At 44.5% G+C, this 19889-nt stretch overlaps 1 protein-coding gene across 1 annotated transcript in view; it reads right to left on the bottom strand.

The window, feature by feature from the left end:
* Positions 1-222: 222 nt before the first annotated feature.
* LOC142471467 (extracellular calcium-sensing receptor-like) overlaps positions 223-19889 on the bottom strand; it is a 64080-nt gene continuing 44413 nt past the window's right edge. The window contains exons 6-9 of the mRNA XM_075578265.1: positions 4357-5173; positions 3984-4211; positions 1214-1337; positions 223-1139 (exon numbers count right to left, since the gene is read on the bottom strand). Of these exons, the coding sequence (XP_075434380.1) occupies positions 223-1139; positions 1214-1337; positions 3984-4211; positions 4357-5173 (2086 nt within the window). The remainder of the gene's footprint in view (positions 1140-1213; positions 1338-3983; positions 4212-4356; positions 5174-19889) is intronic.

The following is a 19889-nucleotide window of genomic DNA, read 5'->3' as shown; positions in this document are numbered from 1 at the left end:
CCTGGTAAAATATTTTATAAATAAATAAATATTTGAGAGAATGGCTACACGTACAATCACAGTCGGTACAGGAATAGCAGAAGAGGTGACATAGCTGTGTGTACAGCAGATGAGGCTGTAGGTCATAACTGAGTGAAGAGATACAACCTCCAAGTCTTATTCTCTCTCCATCTGCTACCTCCTTTTAACATTGGACCCACTGAATAACTATAACTTAACAGTCTACGCCTTTCCATCCCTGGCATGGATACTTAGCAGATGCTTCTTTGTGTTCATCTGGGGCCTGAAGAGGATGATGAAGCACTTGGGAACAAAGATACAGACCACCAGGGCCCAACTGGAGGACAGAATGGCAAAGACCTCCATGGCCACAGTGTACTTGCCGTGTGCACTGAGGGACGCCGGTATAAAGGACACCCAGACACTGAGGAAGGCCAGCATGCTGAAAGTGATGAACTTGGCCTCATTAAAGCTGTCGGGAAGCCGTCTGGCTAAAAAAGCAACGATGAAGCTGACACTGGCCAGGAAGCCAAGATATCCTAGCATACACCAAAAGGCAGTGGAGGAGCCCTCATTACACCCAATGATGATTATCCCAGGTTGGGTTTGGATGTCATGTTCTGGGAAGGGAGGGGAAAGGAACAACCACATCATGCACACGCACAACTGAATGAGAACACTCAGGCCAATGACAAAGTAGGACACCTTTGTCCCTGTCCATTTTCTTAATCTGCTGTCCGGCTTGGTGGCGTTGAAGGCAATGACAACTGTAATAGTTTTGACCAAGACACATGAGACACACAGGGCAAAGACAATGCCAAATGCCACCTGACGCAGAAGACATTTCTCAGGTTGCGGGTATCCGATGAAAGCCAATGAGCAAAGGAAGCAGAGGGACAGGGACACCAGGAGTAGACAACTGAGGAACCAGTTGTTTGCACGGACAATAGGCGTTTTCCTGTGATAGATAAAAACTCCCAGAATGCTAATAGGGATTATGGAAGAGGAGAGGGCAATAGCTGCTAAGTTGATACCCAACGTTTCTGTGTAGGAGAAGAACTGTATGGGTTTTGGGAGACACCTGTCCTGTTGGACACTAGGCCATGTGTCCCAGGAACATCTTTGACACTCCACAGCATCTGGAAGGGAACACTGATGTCAACGTTTGTCAGAAATTATATGAATTTTCCCAAACTATCTGTGACCTTCTTACCTGTTTGGTTGGACATCTCTCCTTGGGGACATGGGACACAAGCAAAACAACAGGCAGCTTTTCCTGTTAAAGCCATCTTCCTAGACCCCGAGAGACAACTTGGGCTACACATAGAGAGAGGAACCTACGGGAAATTATATGGAATTGTTGGGAATCGCTCTGTCTTTAAAATAGTTTCACATTTCTATATACAAGGTATGGGGTGGGACACAATGACAAATATTCTCTAATAAATAATATGAGCAGTGATTTCATGAGTTATCTTTGACTTTAAAACTAGTAAAGAATTGTAACAATTAAAATCGAAAAATATGCTTTATTCCAAATGTACTTATATACTGTGGTGCCGACGATTATTCTAAAACAAACCTGGGGCAATCTCCAAAAAGACCCAGGTACATGCTGGGTACATGCTGGGTACATGCTGCAACATTTCACACATTTCTGCAGACAGACTAATGGCCCATCGGATTAACAGCGGGGGTCCCTGGCAGTCCCATTCAAACTAAGTTGGACTGCCAGGAACCCCTGCTGTGTTAATTCGATGGGCCATTAGCCTCTGCAGAAATGTCACTCAAATGTACCCAGCATGTACCCAGCATGTACCCAGCATGTACCTGGCTAGTTTAAGGCCAGTTTTAGAATACTCGTTGGCTCGTCTGTACTTTCCTAAACACAGTTTATACACACATGTGGTGAGATACCTACAGTATGCACAGACACCACACCTGAGATCCGTTGCTGACGTCTCGTTATTAGCACTGAGTTAACAGACCTTTCCGGATCTAGGACTAACTTGTTCTCTCACTGTGGTGGTAGGGGGTAGCCAGGCTTTCAAATAAAGATGTAAGCCCGTTTGGTTACCCCTGATCCATGTGTTGGGTTTATAGAGTGTCAGCTCTTGAACCCAGTGTTGTATATGCATAACCTTTAATTGTGTGGTGATAAAGTATTTGATATGTTTTTACCTTTCCAGGAGTGCCAGTAAGCAGATGTGGCTGTGGTATGAGTTTCAAATGGAGTTTTTGCTGTGAAAGTGTTCGCAGATTGTGTCTATCAAGACAGGGTCCAGAGTTGCTGTTCCCCTAAAAATGTACCCAGGAATCAGGTCGGATGCCTGGATGCATGTAGACACATGATCCCTGTAATATCTCCCCTTGAAAACGCTTGTGCGACTCACCACAGGGTTTCCCTGCTTCAGCACAGACCAGAAAGGTAAAAGGGGCATAGGGTGTGAGGTGTCCCTGAAACAGTCAAAGGGTCCCTAGGTTAATGAGGACACTAAGTAAATGCCCCGGTCACCCAAAACCGGTATAAGGGGTCTGAGGTACTCCAATCATTTTAGGTTGTAAGGGGAATCTTAGAATCCGTACTAAGTTGATTATAAAGTGTCTGTGTGGGGGGGGGGGGGGGAGGGGGGATATGTCTAGGGAGAAATTACGTGCAGTTTCTTACTCTTTTCCCCATAACCAGAAAGGTTTAGGATTGTTAAAGTGTATATTTTATTAACCAAGTGTGTTAAGTACATGTATGCTTTGTGCACAGTAAAATGAGGCACAGGGATGAAAAGTGTTCCTGTAGCTGCGGGGATCCCAAGGTAACATAAGGGTACCCCAGTTAATGCCAAGGTGTCCCTTCTGAAGTATAGGAAACCCTGACCTGTTTAGGGGTGGGTAGGGTCCCCAAGATTTATACTTTAGTAAAGTAAGGTTCAGAGGGTGTTATACTCTATGTATAAAAATCCATGCAGTTAAGCATTTGCATAGGAGACATGATGGCTACCCTGCCTTCTAGTTTCAAAGGGAATCCAGGATATGGAGGTGTGGGGCCATTTGGTAGCAAGGAGGGGTGGAGGAAAAGGCCTCAATAGCCATTTGGGTTTTTTTCAGACTTAGTGGAGCCAGCAAGGGGTTAGCTGGGGGGAAGTTGCTGCTTGTGGGAATATTTTCCAGTGGCTGATTCATATTTCCAGCCCACACGTTTTTTTCAAGCTGGCTCAACACATGTCCTGTCTCTGACATCATCATCAAGGTGAGACCTGCTCTGATTGGTTGCTGAGAAAATTTTCAGGCTTTTTGATTGGGCTGTAAGATTTCTGTGAATGAAACTGAGAGGTTTTAAAAACCCTAACGCAGCTCAGATATTTTAGATTTCTCCCAAGTTTTTAAGTTTCCCAATATTCTAACATTTTTCCAGCAAGAAAAGAGGCAAGGCTCTGCTTCAGCAAAATCTGCCTGGAATCTTTGCAGTTCCAAGACTACTGAGGGTAAACTTATGGATGTTGAAGTCCCTGCACCTAATAGAGTATAGTTTTGTTACCCCAGTCCCAAGTAATTGTGCTATTATCCTGTATTTTATGTAACATTGTGTGTTTGCCTATTTAAGTAAATAAATTATAATTGATTTAATCATCTTGCTTTACTCAGTGATATGATCCCGGTATAACGGTGTAATTGCCTGGTCTCCCGTGACACTCACACACTCACTCTCACACAAGTTGTCCCTCTTTCTTTTCCTCTCAGAACATTCTCTCTCCCCCTCTCTCACGTACATCCTATCTTTCTTTATGTTTCTCTCACTCTCTACTCTCCCACACAAAGTTTCTCACACCCTCTCTAACTCTTTATCTCTCTTTCCGTTTTCTCTCTGTCTCCTAGTGCTTTACCAACAAGCTGAGTAAGTGGATATAAAAAAGTGACTTGCATTGAAAAGCCATTAATCCAATCTACTCAATGTTTTTGCTAATAGTATAAGGTTTTCCCAGACATACCTGTGTATCTCCACTGGCCCAAATAATAGCCGCACTGTCTACTCTCAAGATCTTTCCATCAGGGGCACTTGAGTCATAACTTCCCACTTTCACCTGCTCCAAGGTGCCTTTGGTGCCCAGATGCCAGTTCACTATATCATAGAGGGCTGGGGGATTTCCTTTAGCATCGAAAAACACCTGGGTCCTGTCTTTGGTCTCAAAGTTTACACTCTTAATGTAATGGAGAAGCTGGAAGAAGAAGATGTGAGACATTTAACCAGTGACTAAAAAAAGTCAGTCTCACATAGGATCAAATTGACCTAATGACAGTGGCATGTTTAATGGGTTAAAGGGTAAGTCCCATGTAGGAACAAAGTTAAATATTTAGCCTTACTTGCCAAGGTCGAAATGATGAGATGTTGGCACAGACACCATCATTGAATGGTCTACTTCCAGGCTTACAGTGGAGCAGGCTTTGTAAGGCCCATGCAAAAGCATAAACTGATGTGTAGACATTGAGACTGATTCTCAGATCTGATTCAGCCATTGAGCTCTCCAGTTTCTCTATTCCGCTACATTGTGGAATTGTTGTGTTACCTGTCCAGTCATCTAGATTCTTCTGGTCCCACCACTTACAAGAGAAAGTCTGCTCCCAGAACTCCCTTATGAATGTATCATTAGTTGATTTTAAGGAGTGGATGGCGTGGAAGTACTCAAAGAACCCTGGCATCGACCCAGAATGTATGGCAAAACCGATGGTGCCCACCAGGATGCTCCGGAACTTCATATTGGAAAGGAGAGCAGAGGTTGACCACGATTCACTGGCCACCCAAATTTTCCCTGTCACGTTTTGCCTCACCAGCTCTTCCACCACTGGTAGAAGATCAGAATCAATAGACAACACCACAACTGCCTTGGCCGTTGACTCCCTGATGACACGGACAATGTGGGGAGTGTTCCTGTTGGGTTGGCTGGTCAAGATGTACTCAACAAAGGCCACACAAGCCCCAACCTTGACTATCTCCTGCTGAACAACCTGGATCCCAAATTGACCGTAGTCATTGTTAGTGGCCAAGAGTCCTATCCAAGTCCATCCAAAGTGAGACACCAGCTGGGCCAGACCTTGGGACTGAAACTCATCACTGGGGATGGTCCGGAAGAAGGACGGGAACAAATTTCGGTCACTGAGGACAAGGCTGGTTGAAAAATAACTGATCTGTTGAAACATTACAAATGAGAATGAATATAACTTTGAGAAAGGAACATTTCACGCTGTCAATTTTATTATTCACTCTGGTTTACAATTGAAAAAGAGACCGTTGGGGTTTGGAAAGCTCTTTACATGTGAAGAAGAAACCATGTGAGATCTGAAAATGTTTGTTCACCTGGAGGAGATACCTGTGAGGTCGGGAAATGGTTGTACCAATGAGAAAGAGACCTGTAAGATTTGGAATGCTTATTACGTTAGTAGAAGAGACCTGTGAGGTTTGGGATGCTCTATATATTGGAAGAAGAGACATGTGTTGCTTGGAAAGCTCTGTACATGTAAACAAGAGACCCATGAGGTTTGCAAAGCCCTGTAAGAATGAAAAACAAATATATAGAACTTGTGCAACTCCCTTTATGGAGTATGCATCTAGGAAAATGATTGACATTTAATCGATTTTTATTATATTTTATTTTTATAGCGTCAACATATTCTGCAGGGCTGTACAGTGGGGGTACAGAGTGACATCAAAGACATAAGCAGAATGACATAAAAAAGGACAAAAAAAGCGTAAACACATACAGAAGGTAAGGAGGTCCCTGATGGAGAGCTTACATTTTAAAGGGAATAAGGGGACATTTTTAAACAAAAGGTAAAGTGGCTGTCATTGTGGGGGTGAAGTATGCCTCAGGATATTGTATGGTCTATCCGAATTTCTGGATCTATTAAGGTTTGGCGGTGTGGATGTTAGGGGGTGTTAGCATGGAGTTTTGTCCAGACACACAGCTGGGACCAACAGGGTTGTTGGGTGGATGCTAGCCATATGCCACATAAGCTTCCTTAAAAAGGTGAGTGTAGCCAACCTTCATAATAAAGATGAAGCCCGGCTGGTTACCCCTAAAAACAAGGTGTAATTACAGAACTGGGACTTCGGGAGCGAGATCTAATAGTGGATACTGGGGTCAAAAAGTATTAAATGCGTGTAAAATGTTTTGGGGCAACATTACCGGTTGTCCCATAATTTTACCCACAAATCGTATCTGATTTGCGGGTGTATGTGTGCACATTCATACCCTTATGTTTCCCCAATGAAATATTGTTTTCCCCGCCTGTACCAGACAAGTTTTATTCTTTACAATCCTGAACCCCATTTAGAGTTAGAAATGCACTTTTAAAATGTGTATTGATCTCTATACAGACAGTCCTGGAAATTCGATAAGCAAGCCAACGTTTCGGTCCCACAGGGAGACCTTCCTCAGGGCCGTGCAATGGAGCTAACAGGCTGTGTGTTTATACCCACTGGGTTGCCTAGCAACCCGTTACTAACCAATGGTGCATTTGGATGCATAATTATTCAATCAACCAATTCAATCAACCTAACCGGTTCTTGGACTGGTAACTATGCTGTATATATATATATTAGCGCCAAAGTGATGTGAAAAAATAAAAATAAGGATCCTAAATAGGAATATATACAGACAATGAATGGGTACAAAATAATATAGGTGTAAGTGCAAAAAAAGGAAAATAAATAGACGTATATAGAACCCATTCCTTCAGAAAGTCCATCAGATGGTGAATAATTAGTGGATGATTGGTAGAAGTGTGGGGATCTTTGGCAGCTCTCAAAAGGATGAACCACATACAGTTAGCACCTAGAGGAAGAAAAGAAGAGAGCGCGCACGCCCCATCGCGTAAAAAAGTACATTTAATGATGGCCGGAAGGGGAAGGGGGGGGGGGGGTGGAAAGAAATACCCTCACAAGGGTAAGTTTAAAACAAGCGATTGTGAATTTAATCAACGCCCAGCAGGTGGCCCTGCGTCCGGAATCCACGGCCGGAATCACACTCCGTGGTATAGGCAAACAGCGGAACATTGAGGAACACCGGGGCATCTGGTATCATCACAAAAGTCCAATAAAAGCAGATATGCTGTTTCTGGCAGCTGCAGAATGTCCCGCACTCGATTTGGTCTATTAGTGCGCATGCGCGGTGGCGCCCTGACGTAATATCACTGCGTGCAGTGTAGCAGCGCTCCCTTACGCTTTCCGTCACTCTAGGGTGACTTTCTCAAAGGGGGAAGTGCAATGGAGCTAACAGGCTGTGTGTTTATACCCACTGGGTTGCCTAGCAACCCGTTACTAACCAATGGTGTATTTGGATGCATACTTATTCAATCAACCAATGGGCTAACACTTAGCATAAGGTTGTACCTTCTACAATGAAATAGTATCATGAAATGGTATCACAGTTAATGACGTAGATAAAGATATCTTAAAGGAAATATCCAATTAGACACATCTGCTAGATATATTATGGTATAACAATAAAATAATAAAATAACATTTGTAAATTATATAAAAGATATAACAAATATATACATGAAATGCATAATCAACAAACAAAGCTCTGATAGGTTAGGGACACTATGAAGAGGCCACATGATTATTGATGGTTTAAAAATATCAGGACAATATCCTAAGCCAACAGTGAAATCCTCCATAGAGAAAAGAATGGGAAAATTTACTTTTTTACGCGATGGGGCATGCACTCTTTCTTCTTTTCTTTATATATATATATATTTTCTTTATATATAGTGCATTGCCCTGAGGAAGGTCCCGTTGGGAGGACCGAAACGTTGGCAGCCTTGTGTTACTGAATACACTGTTTTGATACCATACCTGCAGTGTGCTGTCTCTTTTTGGCTATCAGGATCCCCTGGTCTCCATATGTCTATATATATATATATATAAAACATAATACTGAGTTAAGTTATGGTGAGTAAAAAAAGTGACAAAAACCCTCCACAGGAAAGCAAATATGCAAATATTTGCATATATATATATATATATATATATATATATATATATATATATATATATATATATATATATATATATATATATATATATATATATATATATATATATATATATATATATATATATATATGGACTAGGTTATAAAATATATATATATATATATACACTATATATATATATTTTATAACCTAGTCCAAGATGGCGTTAGCCCTGTCTTTCCTATGTATATACAGTAAAAATACAATATATTGGCCCTTACAGTAGATACATACATTAGGCAAGATAAACTAAAACAACCTGAAATAGATGATAAAATAGTAATAATATAATAACACCTTAGTAGTCCACGGGTCCGCTAGTCATAGACAAGATTCAATGACTTGTTGTGACAGTGATGGCGTAACCAGGCTCAATAATAAAGGTTAAGCCTACTTGGTTACCCCCGATCTATGTGTAAAGGTCTTAGAGTGTCAGCTCTTGGACCCAAATGTTGTGTATGCATCACGGTGACTGTGGATAAATTATGCGAAAAGTCAGTATTTTCTGTATTTTGCCTTTCCAGGGGTGCTGGGCAGCGGAGCTCACGAGGCTATGAGTTTGAAGGTGGGTTTTGCTGAGAAACTTCAATCAGATTGTTGCTATGTAGTGGGGATCCCGAGTTATGGCATACCCCAAAGATATACCCGGGAACTAGGTAAGATTTTTGGGCACATTGAAGCACAGTGCTCTGGCAAAATCCTACCCTGGAAACATTCTTGCGACTCACCGCTAGGGTTCCCTGCTTCAGCACAAACTGGAAAAGTAAAGAGGGCATGGGGATCAAGATATCCCCAGAACGGTCCCGGGGTCCCTAGCATAAGATGTGATGCCCACTCATAATTGCCTAAAAATGACACTTTAGGCAAAAATGAGACAATCACATGGTACATAAAGTAACCTTATTGGTTGATGTACCATGTGATTTCTTCCCTTTAAAAAAGGACCTCACGCGGGTGTGTAGTTATTATTTTAATAATAAATTATTATTTTTCACTTAGGAACTTGCACACTTACAGTTTCCCATCATAATGCTAACGGAACCATGTTAGTGGCTTATGTCTGTTATTAATTGCGCTAAATCACTCGTAGCATAATGATCATTCATTTCATCCTTTGGGCACTGTCACATATTTGGCTAAGTTTAGTCCATAGAACAATAAGAAATGTTATTTATATAGTACAGGTGCCTGCTAAACTGGAGTTAACCTTGACGGGGTCCTCAGGCTTGAATAATTTTTGGATCATAAGATGCAACTACATTGCTCCTCTACCCATGAAGAAGTGATCTCCTGGGCTTATGTAACCAATGCTCATGTGCCCGTCTTATTTCAAGTCCATCTATTTATAACACACTCGTAGCTCTCTTACCTGTGGGTATCTGTACAGTCCCAACATGTGGGCCATTAGGATGGATCGTGTGGATGCCGAGTCTCCAATGACACCTGCTAGAGGTGGCCCTTTGTGGCACCGGTAATTGGGGATGCTTCCTTGTCCTTGTCCTCCTGACAGCATCCCGAATGTCCCCTCAGGATTTGCGTTAATCTGCTCTACTGCAAATGTCATTGCTCGCATGTTCTGATATCTCTGGAATTCAAAACTGAAGGGAGAGGAATAAATGTCACAACACTCAGTCTGCCAGGGTCTCATACAGTATACACATACACCAAGAGAAGATCCCTCAGCCTGTCAGTGTCACACATAGTGTATCCTCAGCCTGTCAGTGTCACACATGGAGCATACTACCTCTGTCAGTGTTACACAGGGATTCATCAGACTGTCAGTGTCACACACGCACAAGGAGAGGGGCTCATTTCTATCAGTGTCAAACACACACGGAGAGGGTGGCACCCTCATTCAAAGTGTCACACACAAATACTGTATATGGGAAAGGGGCACCCACCATCTGCAAGTGTCTCCCAAACACAAAGAAAGGCACTGCCTCAGTCTGTCAGTGTCACACACACACAGAAGGGGATTTTTCTGTCTGTGTCACACTTGTACACAGTAATCACTGATAGCAAAAAAAGATAGTAACATTCAATGAAAGCTTACGTCTGACATTTAAGATCTGCAGGTTTGCTCGTGAATAGGTTTTCACTGTAGCTTCTGCCCACATGAATTGGAAAAGATCCCCCTATAATAACGTCTCCAGAACTGCTCAGATATTCATTAATGATGCTACCAGGCAGATAACAGCCTCGCACTGGCTCCCAGCACATACACACTTCCACAGCTAATTTGTATAAAACCCACATTATAACCAGGAGCAATCTTCCAATTCTGTATAAACAGCAGACCTGTCCATGTGTGTGATTCATCTCTAACTCACAGGGAGAGGGGCTCCCTCAGTCTGTCAGTGTCACACACACACACAGGGAGAGGGGCTCCCAGTCTGTCAGTGTCACACACACAGAGGGGCTCCCTCAGTCTGTCAGTGTCACACACACACAGGGAGAGGCGCTCCCTCAGTCTGTCAGTATCACACACACAGGGAGAGGGGCTCCCTCAGTCTGTCAGTGTCACACACACAGGGAGAGGGGCTCCCTCAGTCTGTCAGTGTCAAACACATGAGAGAGGTACCCTCAGTCTGTCAGTGTCACACGCACATGAGAGAGGTACCCTCAGTCTGTCAGTGTCTAACACAGTGCGAGGGCCTGTCTAAGTCTGTCAGTGTCACACACAAAGGACATAAGCTCGCTCAGTCTGTCACTGTCATACACACACAGGGAGAGGGGCTATTTCAGTCTGTCAGTGTCACACACGCAGGTAGAGGTGCTCCTAGAGGTGCTCCCTCAGTCTGTAAGTGTCACACACAGAAAGGATGGACTCCCTCTGTCAGTTTTTATAAGTTGTGTAGGTGTCCTGAGAATGCAGCCATTAATTACACCCTCTCTCCTTAATTATCGTATCAAGGAAATGACAGCACCCTGGGAATCAGTGCTACTTCCAAATATACATCCCTTTTTTTTTCATGCTCAACCAATCCCACAAGGGACAAATGACAGAAGTCCCGGTGTGATGGCACTAGCAATGAGAGGAATCAATCATTATTTTTGATGACCAATAAATAGCACAACATCTCTATGTACAGATAAGTATACGTTCTAGCGGTTATATGGGGCAAGAGGAGTAGTAATAGGGAGAGTTAAATTGGGCTCTAGAAGGAATTATAGAGAGGGGTTATATGGGCAATAAGAGAAGTTATTGGGAACGGTTATATGGGGTAATAGGAGGAGTTATAGGGAGTAGTTATATGGAGGAATTGGAGGACCTCTTTTTAGTGATTTTTTTTCCAACATTACATTTCATAGAAAACATTTCAAACAAAACTGCGCATTATGTACAAACTTATATTATATCAATATTAACTCAGCATGTGTTCCAACCTTTCTCCTCTCAAACAGCTACTTCAAATTTCCTTTATACACATTTTTAATTGAAACTAAATAAGATGGAGTGAGCTGCTTCTCAGTGAGAGAGAGGTAGTGTGTGTGTGTGTCCTGTCTGTATCCTGTGTGTGTGTGTGTGTGTGTGTGTGTGTGTGTGTGTGTGTGTGTGTGTGTGTGTGTGCTCTGTCTGTCTATGTGTGTGTCTCCTGTCTGTCTGTGTGTGTCATAGGAGGAGCTGAAGGAAAGGTATGAGGAGGGGGAGAAATGACGAGCTGGGGGAAGGTATGAGGAGGGGGAGATATGAGGAGCTGGGGGGAAGGTATGAGGAGGGGGAGATATGAGGAGCTGGGGGGAAGGTATGAGGTGGGGGAGATATGAGGAGCTGGGGGGAAGGTATGAGGAGGGGGAGATATGAGGAGCTGGGGGGAAGGTATGAGGAGGGGGAGATATGAGGAGCTGGGGGAAGGTATGTGGAGGGGGAGATATGAGGAGCTGAGGGAAAGTTATGAGGAGGGGGAGATATGAGGAGCTGAGGGAAAGGTATGAGGAGGGGGAGATATGAGGTGCTGAGGGGAAGGTATGAGGAGGGGAAGATATGAGGAGCTGAGGGAAAGGTATGAGGAGGGGGAGATATGAGGTGCTGAGGGGAAGGTATGAGGAGGGGAAGATATGAGGAGCTGAGGGGAAGGTATGAGGAGGGGGAGATATGAGGAGCTGAGGGGAAGGTATGAGGAGGAGGAGATATGAGGAGCTGAGGGAAAGGTATGAGGAGGGGGAGATATGAGGAGCTGGGGGAAAGGTATGAGGAGGGGGAGATATGAGGAGAGGGAGATCTGAGGAGCTGAGGGGAAGGTATGAGGAGGGGGAGATATGAGGAGGGGAGGATATGAGGAGCTGAGGGGAAGGTATGAGGAGCTGAGTGGAAGGTATGAGGAGCTGAGGGGAAGGAATGAGGAGGGGAGGGGGAGGGATGGGGAAGGTATGGGGAGGTATGGGGAAGGTATGAGGAGGGATGGGGAAGGTATGAGGAGGGGAAGGGGAAGGTATGAGGAGGGGAGGGGAAGGTATGAGGAGGGTAGGGGAAAGTATGAGCAGGGGAGGAGGAGGGATGGGGCAGGTATGGGGAGGAATGGGGCACTTATGAGGAGGGATGGGGAAGGTATGAGGAGGGGAGGGGAAGGTATGAGGAGGGGGAGATATGAGGAGCTAGGGGAAGGTATGAGGAGCTGAGGGGAAGGTATGGGGAGGATTGGAGGAGGTATGGGGAGGATTGGGGCAGGTATGAGGAGGGATTGGGCAGGTATGAGGAGGGATGGGGCAGGTATGAGGAGGGATGGGGTAGGTATGAGGAGGGATGGGGAAGGGATGGGGAATGTATGAGGAGGGGAGATATAAGGAGGGGGGAGAGGGTAGGTATGAGGAAAGGATGGGGAGGGAGAGGTATGAGGAGAGGAATGAGGAGAGGAATTATGAGGGGAGATGAAGAGGGGGAAGTATGAGGGGGCAGGTATGAGGAGGGGGAAGTATGAGGAGGGGGGCTGTGTGTGTTTGTCACTTTTTGTGTGTGTGTGTGTCACTGTGTGTGCACATATATTCGGGAGGGAGGTTGAGTGTGGGGAGGGGAGAAAAATACATGGAGGTGGGGGTGTAAGAGAGAGGGGAGGGAAGGAATGGGTGACTAGGGAGTGTGAGGTGGGGTGAGAGTGAGGAGGGGGGGTTCTCGCAAGGCCGTTGAAACGTGGGTAGAGGGCCCTGGTGAAAACGTTCTTTCTGGGCCCAGGAAAGCTGTCTGCGGCCCTGCATGGCAGTGATGTCACTGACTACCACGAGGAGAGCAAGAGACCCTATTTTGCAAAGTGTAAGGTAAGGAAGGTCACATTTTTAAAAGTCTTAATTTTAATTAATGCCTACATTTTTTTTATTTAATTTTAATTTGTCAATTATTTATATATGAATAAAACACATACTGTATATAAATAAACATTCGTTCCTTACCTTTGCGGCTATGTGCTATGGTAACAAAGCAGCATACTGTAGATGTGCAGGGGGTCTCCGGAGATGAACCGCTTTGGTTTAAGTCTGGGGACCCCCTGCTCCCTAAGATACAGGCCCCTTTAGGGGGTGCCGGTATCCCTCTGCTTGGTTTACATGCCGCGGTCACGTGATCGGGACCTTAAAATGCAGAGGGATACCGGCACCTCATAAAGGGGGCTGTATCTCGGGGAGCAGGGGGTCCCCGGACCTGAAACCAACGCGGTTCAGCTCCGGAGACCCCCTGCACATCTACACTATGAATAAAAATGTATTTTAAATAATTTTTAATGTGCCGATGTTTGCGCAGAGAGAGCAGCGGATCTCTCTCTGCTGCAAACACATCTCGCCAGGGGACGGCCTATAGTATCATTGATGTGCATATACAGTACTGTATGTGTATGTTAGGGGTTATAGGGGTTGTTGTTATATATATACAGTATATATACAGTATATACTGCATTACAATTCATGAATTTCTCGGCTTCAAAGATAACAGCTCGCAAACGCCCCATGTGTTTTTACACGGCATTGCAGTATTGCAACCACCGGGAATAAAATGTTTAAATCACGGGCGCGAAATAACGCAATACATCCCGGGCGAAAACGACACTAAACCGAACATCACCGGGATATTCAGAAAATCGCGGAACTAGCCAAGTTCGAATAAAGTTGGTCGCCACTGTATACACACAAAACACACTGCAGGGCCCACCTCCTATACACATAGACACACACTGCAGCCCCCACCAACGGGATGCATTATGGTGCCGAGGCATCATAAGATGCCACATTCTCATGGCAACATGTCACCGCCTGACGTCAGTGTCTCGTTGTCATGGCAACGGGGTGTGTCACGTGATTTAATTTGTTTTATAAATAATTTTTTATTGTGTCCCGGTTTTTTATTTTGAAAATCTGGTCACCCTATATAGGGAGGGGTTATATAGTGTAATAGGAGGAGTTATAGGGAGGGGTTATATGGAGCAATAGGAGGAGTTATAGGGAGTGGTTATATGGGGTAATAGGAGGAGTTATAGGGATCAGTTATATGGAGCAATAGGAGGATTTATAGGGAGGGGTTATATGGAGCAATACGAGGAGTAATAGAACCGGTTTTATGGGGTAATAGGAGACATTATAGGGAGCGGTTATATGGGGCAAAAGGAGGACTTATAGGGAGGGGATATATAGATGATGACTAGAGATGGGAAGGACATGAAACAATTTTCCTCCATAATATACACAAAAAATCATATTTTCTTCAACAACTTGATCAAAATGTTTTTTTTTTTTAACGTGGATGTATTCTTGGAAGGGAATAGATACACAAGAGTAATTGTAACATGATATCATGATGATTGAATGGTTGGGTTTTAAAATTATAAAGTGTCTTTTGAAGTTATTATAGTTACACAGATCACACACAAATGCTTATAACACTCCTGCAGTCATGACAACAGATTGTACCATCTCGCATTAAACAAACAGATTGGGTGTAAAAATAACATCCTTTTCTTCTGTTGCTATTACGAGTTACACAGGGTATCCTCGCTGTCAGGAACCAATTGTCTGATTTATATATGTATATATATATGAAAAAGAGAAGAAAGAAAAAGCGCCCGATCCTAGTGTAAATTCAGATTATTTAAAAGGTTTCAATTATCATGAACAGACGATTGCCAACTCACACTTTGTCAGTTTAAAATAAGCAATTTATGGGACAAGCCCATGCACCACGCTGACGTCCAGGTTTCAGAAGTCTTCCATCTGCATACAAATGTAGCTGCTGTGAATCAGCCCTGCTGTGGGATATGCTGCCGGTGCAACCTTTCTCCTCTGCAGGGAAGGTAGATGTTTCTGGCTGTATTCAATCACCCACCGATCAAGTAGCAGGATGCAGGAACTGACGTCTGTGCTCTGGAGCTTGAGTTTGAGCTGCTTGGCCACCGTAGTTTCCTGTACCATGTGACCCTACGCGTTTCCTCCGTCTCAGCGGATTTCATCAGGGGATAAACACTGGTAGAGTTGACTGAATATTTATACTAATGCAATCCAACAAAGTTTCCTTGAAAAAGAACGCTGTGATGTTCGAAACGCATTGGATGGGTCTTTTGTCACATTAAAGTGCCCTTTTAATTATTTTTCGTTTTGGGTCCTTCCTGCTCCGTTTGTGCTGGTGCGCTTTTGGTCTCCTTTTTCCCTATTTTGAATCATAGACAGAATTAAATTAAATAAAGACAGAAGATAAAGAAAAACAAGAAATAATCACAGATGAAGAAAGAAGAAGATGATGGAAGATTAAAGAAAGAAGAATTGTGTTGCCTGTCCTTGATCGTCACGGTGGATGGTGTTGGATTGTGTTTTTTGACGTCACGGTATGAGAGCTTGCTGATTCCCCAGGATTCGGAGGGCCAACGCTTCTAAAGGTAAGATAAATATTGAATGTATGTACTTTTTTTTACATGTTTGTACTCTTTTTTTTATGTTTTTCATTGCCCGTTGACTGCTAATGTATTAATCTGTGCCTGTTTAGGGTACAGATGAATACAGTGGGAGCCAGTGCATTTTTTGCAAATGCATTTTTTCTGTTGACTGTTTTCTTTTCAAATGTCTTTTTATTGTTTAGATTAAATTGATTTGAATTGTGATGGCTTGTTTTTTTTTCTTTTTACAGATTGGGTAGCGATTTTATTTAATGATGTTTTTTGGTGGCTACTGGTTTTAATAATGTGTTGCCTAGTGGTTGTATGAATTAATTGTTGTGTTGGTTACTGCTTTTAGGTATTAAATATATTTTTTGGCTAGTGGTATGATTTATGTAATTGATTGCATAGGGTTTTTTTATTTTTATTTTTTATAACTTTCTCTTTATTAGTTTTTTTTTGCGTACAAAAAGACACTCCCCCCCGTAGGAGGCAGGAACGGCGCGCAGCCGAATGAAAACCCGCAGCAGGTCGTGGTGGTGTAGAAAAAACGTTTATTTACACATCAGGATAAAAAAGTGCCTGGCGGATCCTAATGTTGACAACTGTTGACAACTGTCCTGAGTAGACAAAGAACTGTCTGGGTTGTACAACACAGAACAGACACGTGATGGGGAGACAACACGACAACACGACCACAAAACCAAGACTACAATGGAGAGTGGGGGGGGGGGGAAGTTGGGAGGGGAAGGTCAGGCGATGAGTGACCATCTGTGCATTCTTGAGCCTCGTCCATCAGACGCTAGCCACTTCTGCGGTGCGGCTCACCCATACCCGCACGAGCGATACTGCTTCTGCCCTACTAGTTCTACCCAGGGGGTTCTACCCAGGGGGGTGGGCCCTCCCGGGTGGGCCCTCCCTAAGTCAGCCCGTCCTGTCTGGCTCCAGGTCACCCATCAGAGGAGAACTCACTTACTTCAATCACAGCCAGATTGTGGCATCATTCACCCCCTGGATATCTGTCTGGGCCAACCAAGGCAACCAGACCTTTTGGAATTTATCGCCCGAGTCGTTAACTAGGCTTGTTAACTTTTCCATTCGGCATATGAACCAAATTCTGTTCCTGATCTTTGCTAATGAAGGAATTGCGTTCTGATTCCACAATGCTGCGGTCTCGCACCTCATAGCTGTTGCAAAGTGTGCAATTAATTTGTTCCCCGAGCTTGAAACCTCATTTGTGGGTTTGCTTAACAAGAACAGCCATGGGTCAAGCTGAATTTGGAGGCCCAAAAAAATCCTCTGTAGCCAATCTCTAATCTGGACCCAGATAGGTACTATTTTCGGGCAAGACCACAGCATGTGTACCAAGTCCCCCCGTTCCCCGCACCGCCTGGGGCAGAAAGGGAAGAGCCCGGGATAAATTTCGCCAGTCTAATTGGGCCGAAGGCCTTTTCCGCATCTAAGCTTAAAACTACGCTCTGGATCCCGCTTGCTTCTACAAAATCTATTATGTCTACAATCCGTCTGGTATTGTCGGCCGCTTGTCTATTTCTAACAAAGCCAACTTGATCTGGATGGATTAGCCTCGGCAGGATGACACTTAAACGGTTGGCCAGTAATTAGGAATAGATTTTAACATCTGAATTAATCAAAGATATCGGCCTGTAACTTTGACAATTTGTGGGGTCTTTGTCCCCTTTATGAATCAAGGAAATCGACGCCTGGAGCATCTGCTCAGCGAATGTCTCTCCCGCTAGTACTCCGTTAAACATCCGGAGCATGTGTGGAGCTAGAACTCCTATGAATTTTTTGTAGAGAACCCATCCGGGCCGGGGGCTTTAGATGACTTTAAACTTTTGACCACTGCTGCTAGTTCTTCCCCTGAGAAGTCGCATTGAATTGCCTCTCGTTCCAAGCTGTTCAGTTGTGGCAAAGCTGCGTCTGCTAAGAATTTCCGCAGTTTACTGCTTGTCTTAGCATTGTGGACCACCTTCTCCCCATTGTATAGCTGTGAATAAAACTTTTTAAACTCCTCCACTATAACTTTGGGGTTAGAGGAGACCCGCCCCTCTGCTGTCCTGATAGAGTGTATATTAAAATTTGGATTCCTATTGCGGAGTCTGGTGGCTAGCATAGTGTCCAGTTTATTAGCCTTCTCAAAGAACTTCCTCTGTGCCCAGTTTAGATCTTTCTCGGCCATGGAGGTGAGGAGGAGGTTAAGTTCAATCCTTACATCCTTCAACTCCTGTAATGTGTCCCCTCTACCTGAACGGCTATGTAGTGTAGAGAGTTCTTGCGACCTCTGTTAAAGCTGAGTCAATTTGGCCTCCCGCTGCTTTTTCTTACCGGCTGCTATACCTATCAGTACCCCCCGCATCGTGGCCTTGTGAGCCTCCCACAACGTATTGTGGGATTCCACACTGCCGAGGTTAGTCTGAAAATATCTTGAGATTTCATCTTTAACTAGCTTCTCGATATCTGGTATTTTAATCAATGATTCATTTAGCTTCCAATTTGCTCCTGACCTAGCAGACCCAATTTGCATGCATCGCAGCTCTACCGACGCATGATCCGACCATGTAATTGCATGTATTTTGGTGTCGGAAATCTGTGGGACCATTCTTCTAGAGACAAAGAAGTGGTCAATCCTACAGTAACTGTCATGGGGATGGGAGTAGAATGTGTAGCTACGGTCTCCCTGGTGTTGTTCTCTCCATATGTCTATGAGACCCATTTGCCTCAGACCTTTCAGCAAGGGGCCGTTACCTTCCCTCTTCAGATTCTGCTGGAGAGGGGAACGATCCACCCGAGGGTCCATGACCTTATCAAGATCCCCTGCTAGGACTACGAGTCCGTCCGCCCAGCGCTGGAGCGTCTGGAAAATGCATCAAAGAACTGGGGTTCTCCCACGCTGGGCGCGTACAAGCAGGCCAGTGTCATTCTACTTTGTTTTAGGAGGCCTACCAAAATAAGATATCTCCCCTTTGGATCTCGCTTCACCTTCTCGACTTGAAAGAGGGATTTATTATGGAATAATATAGCTTCACCTTTTTTTTTTCCCCCTGCCGAGGACATGTACACTTGCTTAAAATGCTTGTCTAGGAACTTTGGGCTGTTACGGGAGCTGAAGTGGGTCTCTTGTAGGAAGACCACGCCTGCCCTCCTGCGTTTAAATTCCGAAAAGGCAATTTTTCTCTTGTTTGGGCTATTGAACCGCTTGACATTCTGGGATAGAAATGTTACCGCCATATCTTAGTGTGGATTGGGTGGATATGTTTACAGTAGAGCTCGTGCTTACCCAGGTGTAGAGTAAGTTGGAGGTCTCTTTGACTGTTTTGGTGGCCGCTGCAGATCTTCTTTCTATCGCCTTGGGGGACTGGGATAGGGGAAGGAAAGAACACAAGGGAAAAACAAAGACAAAGAAAACAAACATGAACAAATAGAGCCGTGTTGGTCCCACCGGACCTCGGGTTCATCACCCGGGAGAGACTCTCCCTATCTGGACCCCCCTCCCTCCTGATCCAGCTCCATGGCCCACGACTCCGGCCATGAGCACCCGGGACTTTGCCGGGAATGCAGGCTAGGCCCACCTCCCCGCTTCCGAAGCACATGCCTACGGGCAGAGTGGCGACAAGCCCCCCCCCCCGCCAGCAGCCGCAACTAATGAAACACAAACTCTTACTACTAAAATATCTATAGCTATCTCCCCTCTCCCCTCCCCCCTATAACTGCTACGATTGAACTCAGCTCTAATCCCTTGAAAACTACGGAACCCCTTGCTCCCAACTAATAAACAAACTACCCTTAAACAAACAAGCCAACTTATCTTCTGGCCCCTGTCTCGAGTCCCCTGAGCACCCCGTGGCCTATGCCGTTTTCCAGTCTGCTTCCCTATCACTGAGCAGTAAGCCACTGCTGGCCGGGAGCTTTCAGAGGCTCCTAAAACTTCCGCCCCCCCGTTGCCTGGATCCCTGGCCCACTTAACTCCTGCTAGAGTTTCGGGTTTATCACCCC

This window comes from Ascaphus truei, chromosome 20 (genome assembly GCF_040206685.1).
Source record: "Ascaphus truei isolate aAscTru1 chromosome 20, aAscTru1.hap1, whole genome shotgun sequence".
In the NCBI taxonomy this organism is placed as follows: domain Eukaryota; kingdom Metazoa; phylum Chordata; class Amphibia; order Anura; family Ascaphidae; genus Ascaphus; species Ascaphus truei.
This window is presented reverse-complemented; position numbering and strand designations above follow the sequence as displayed.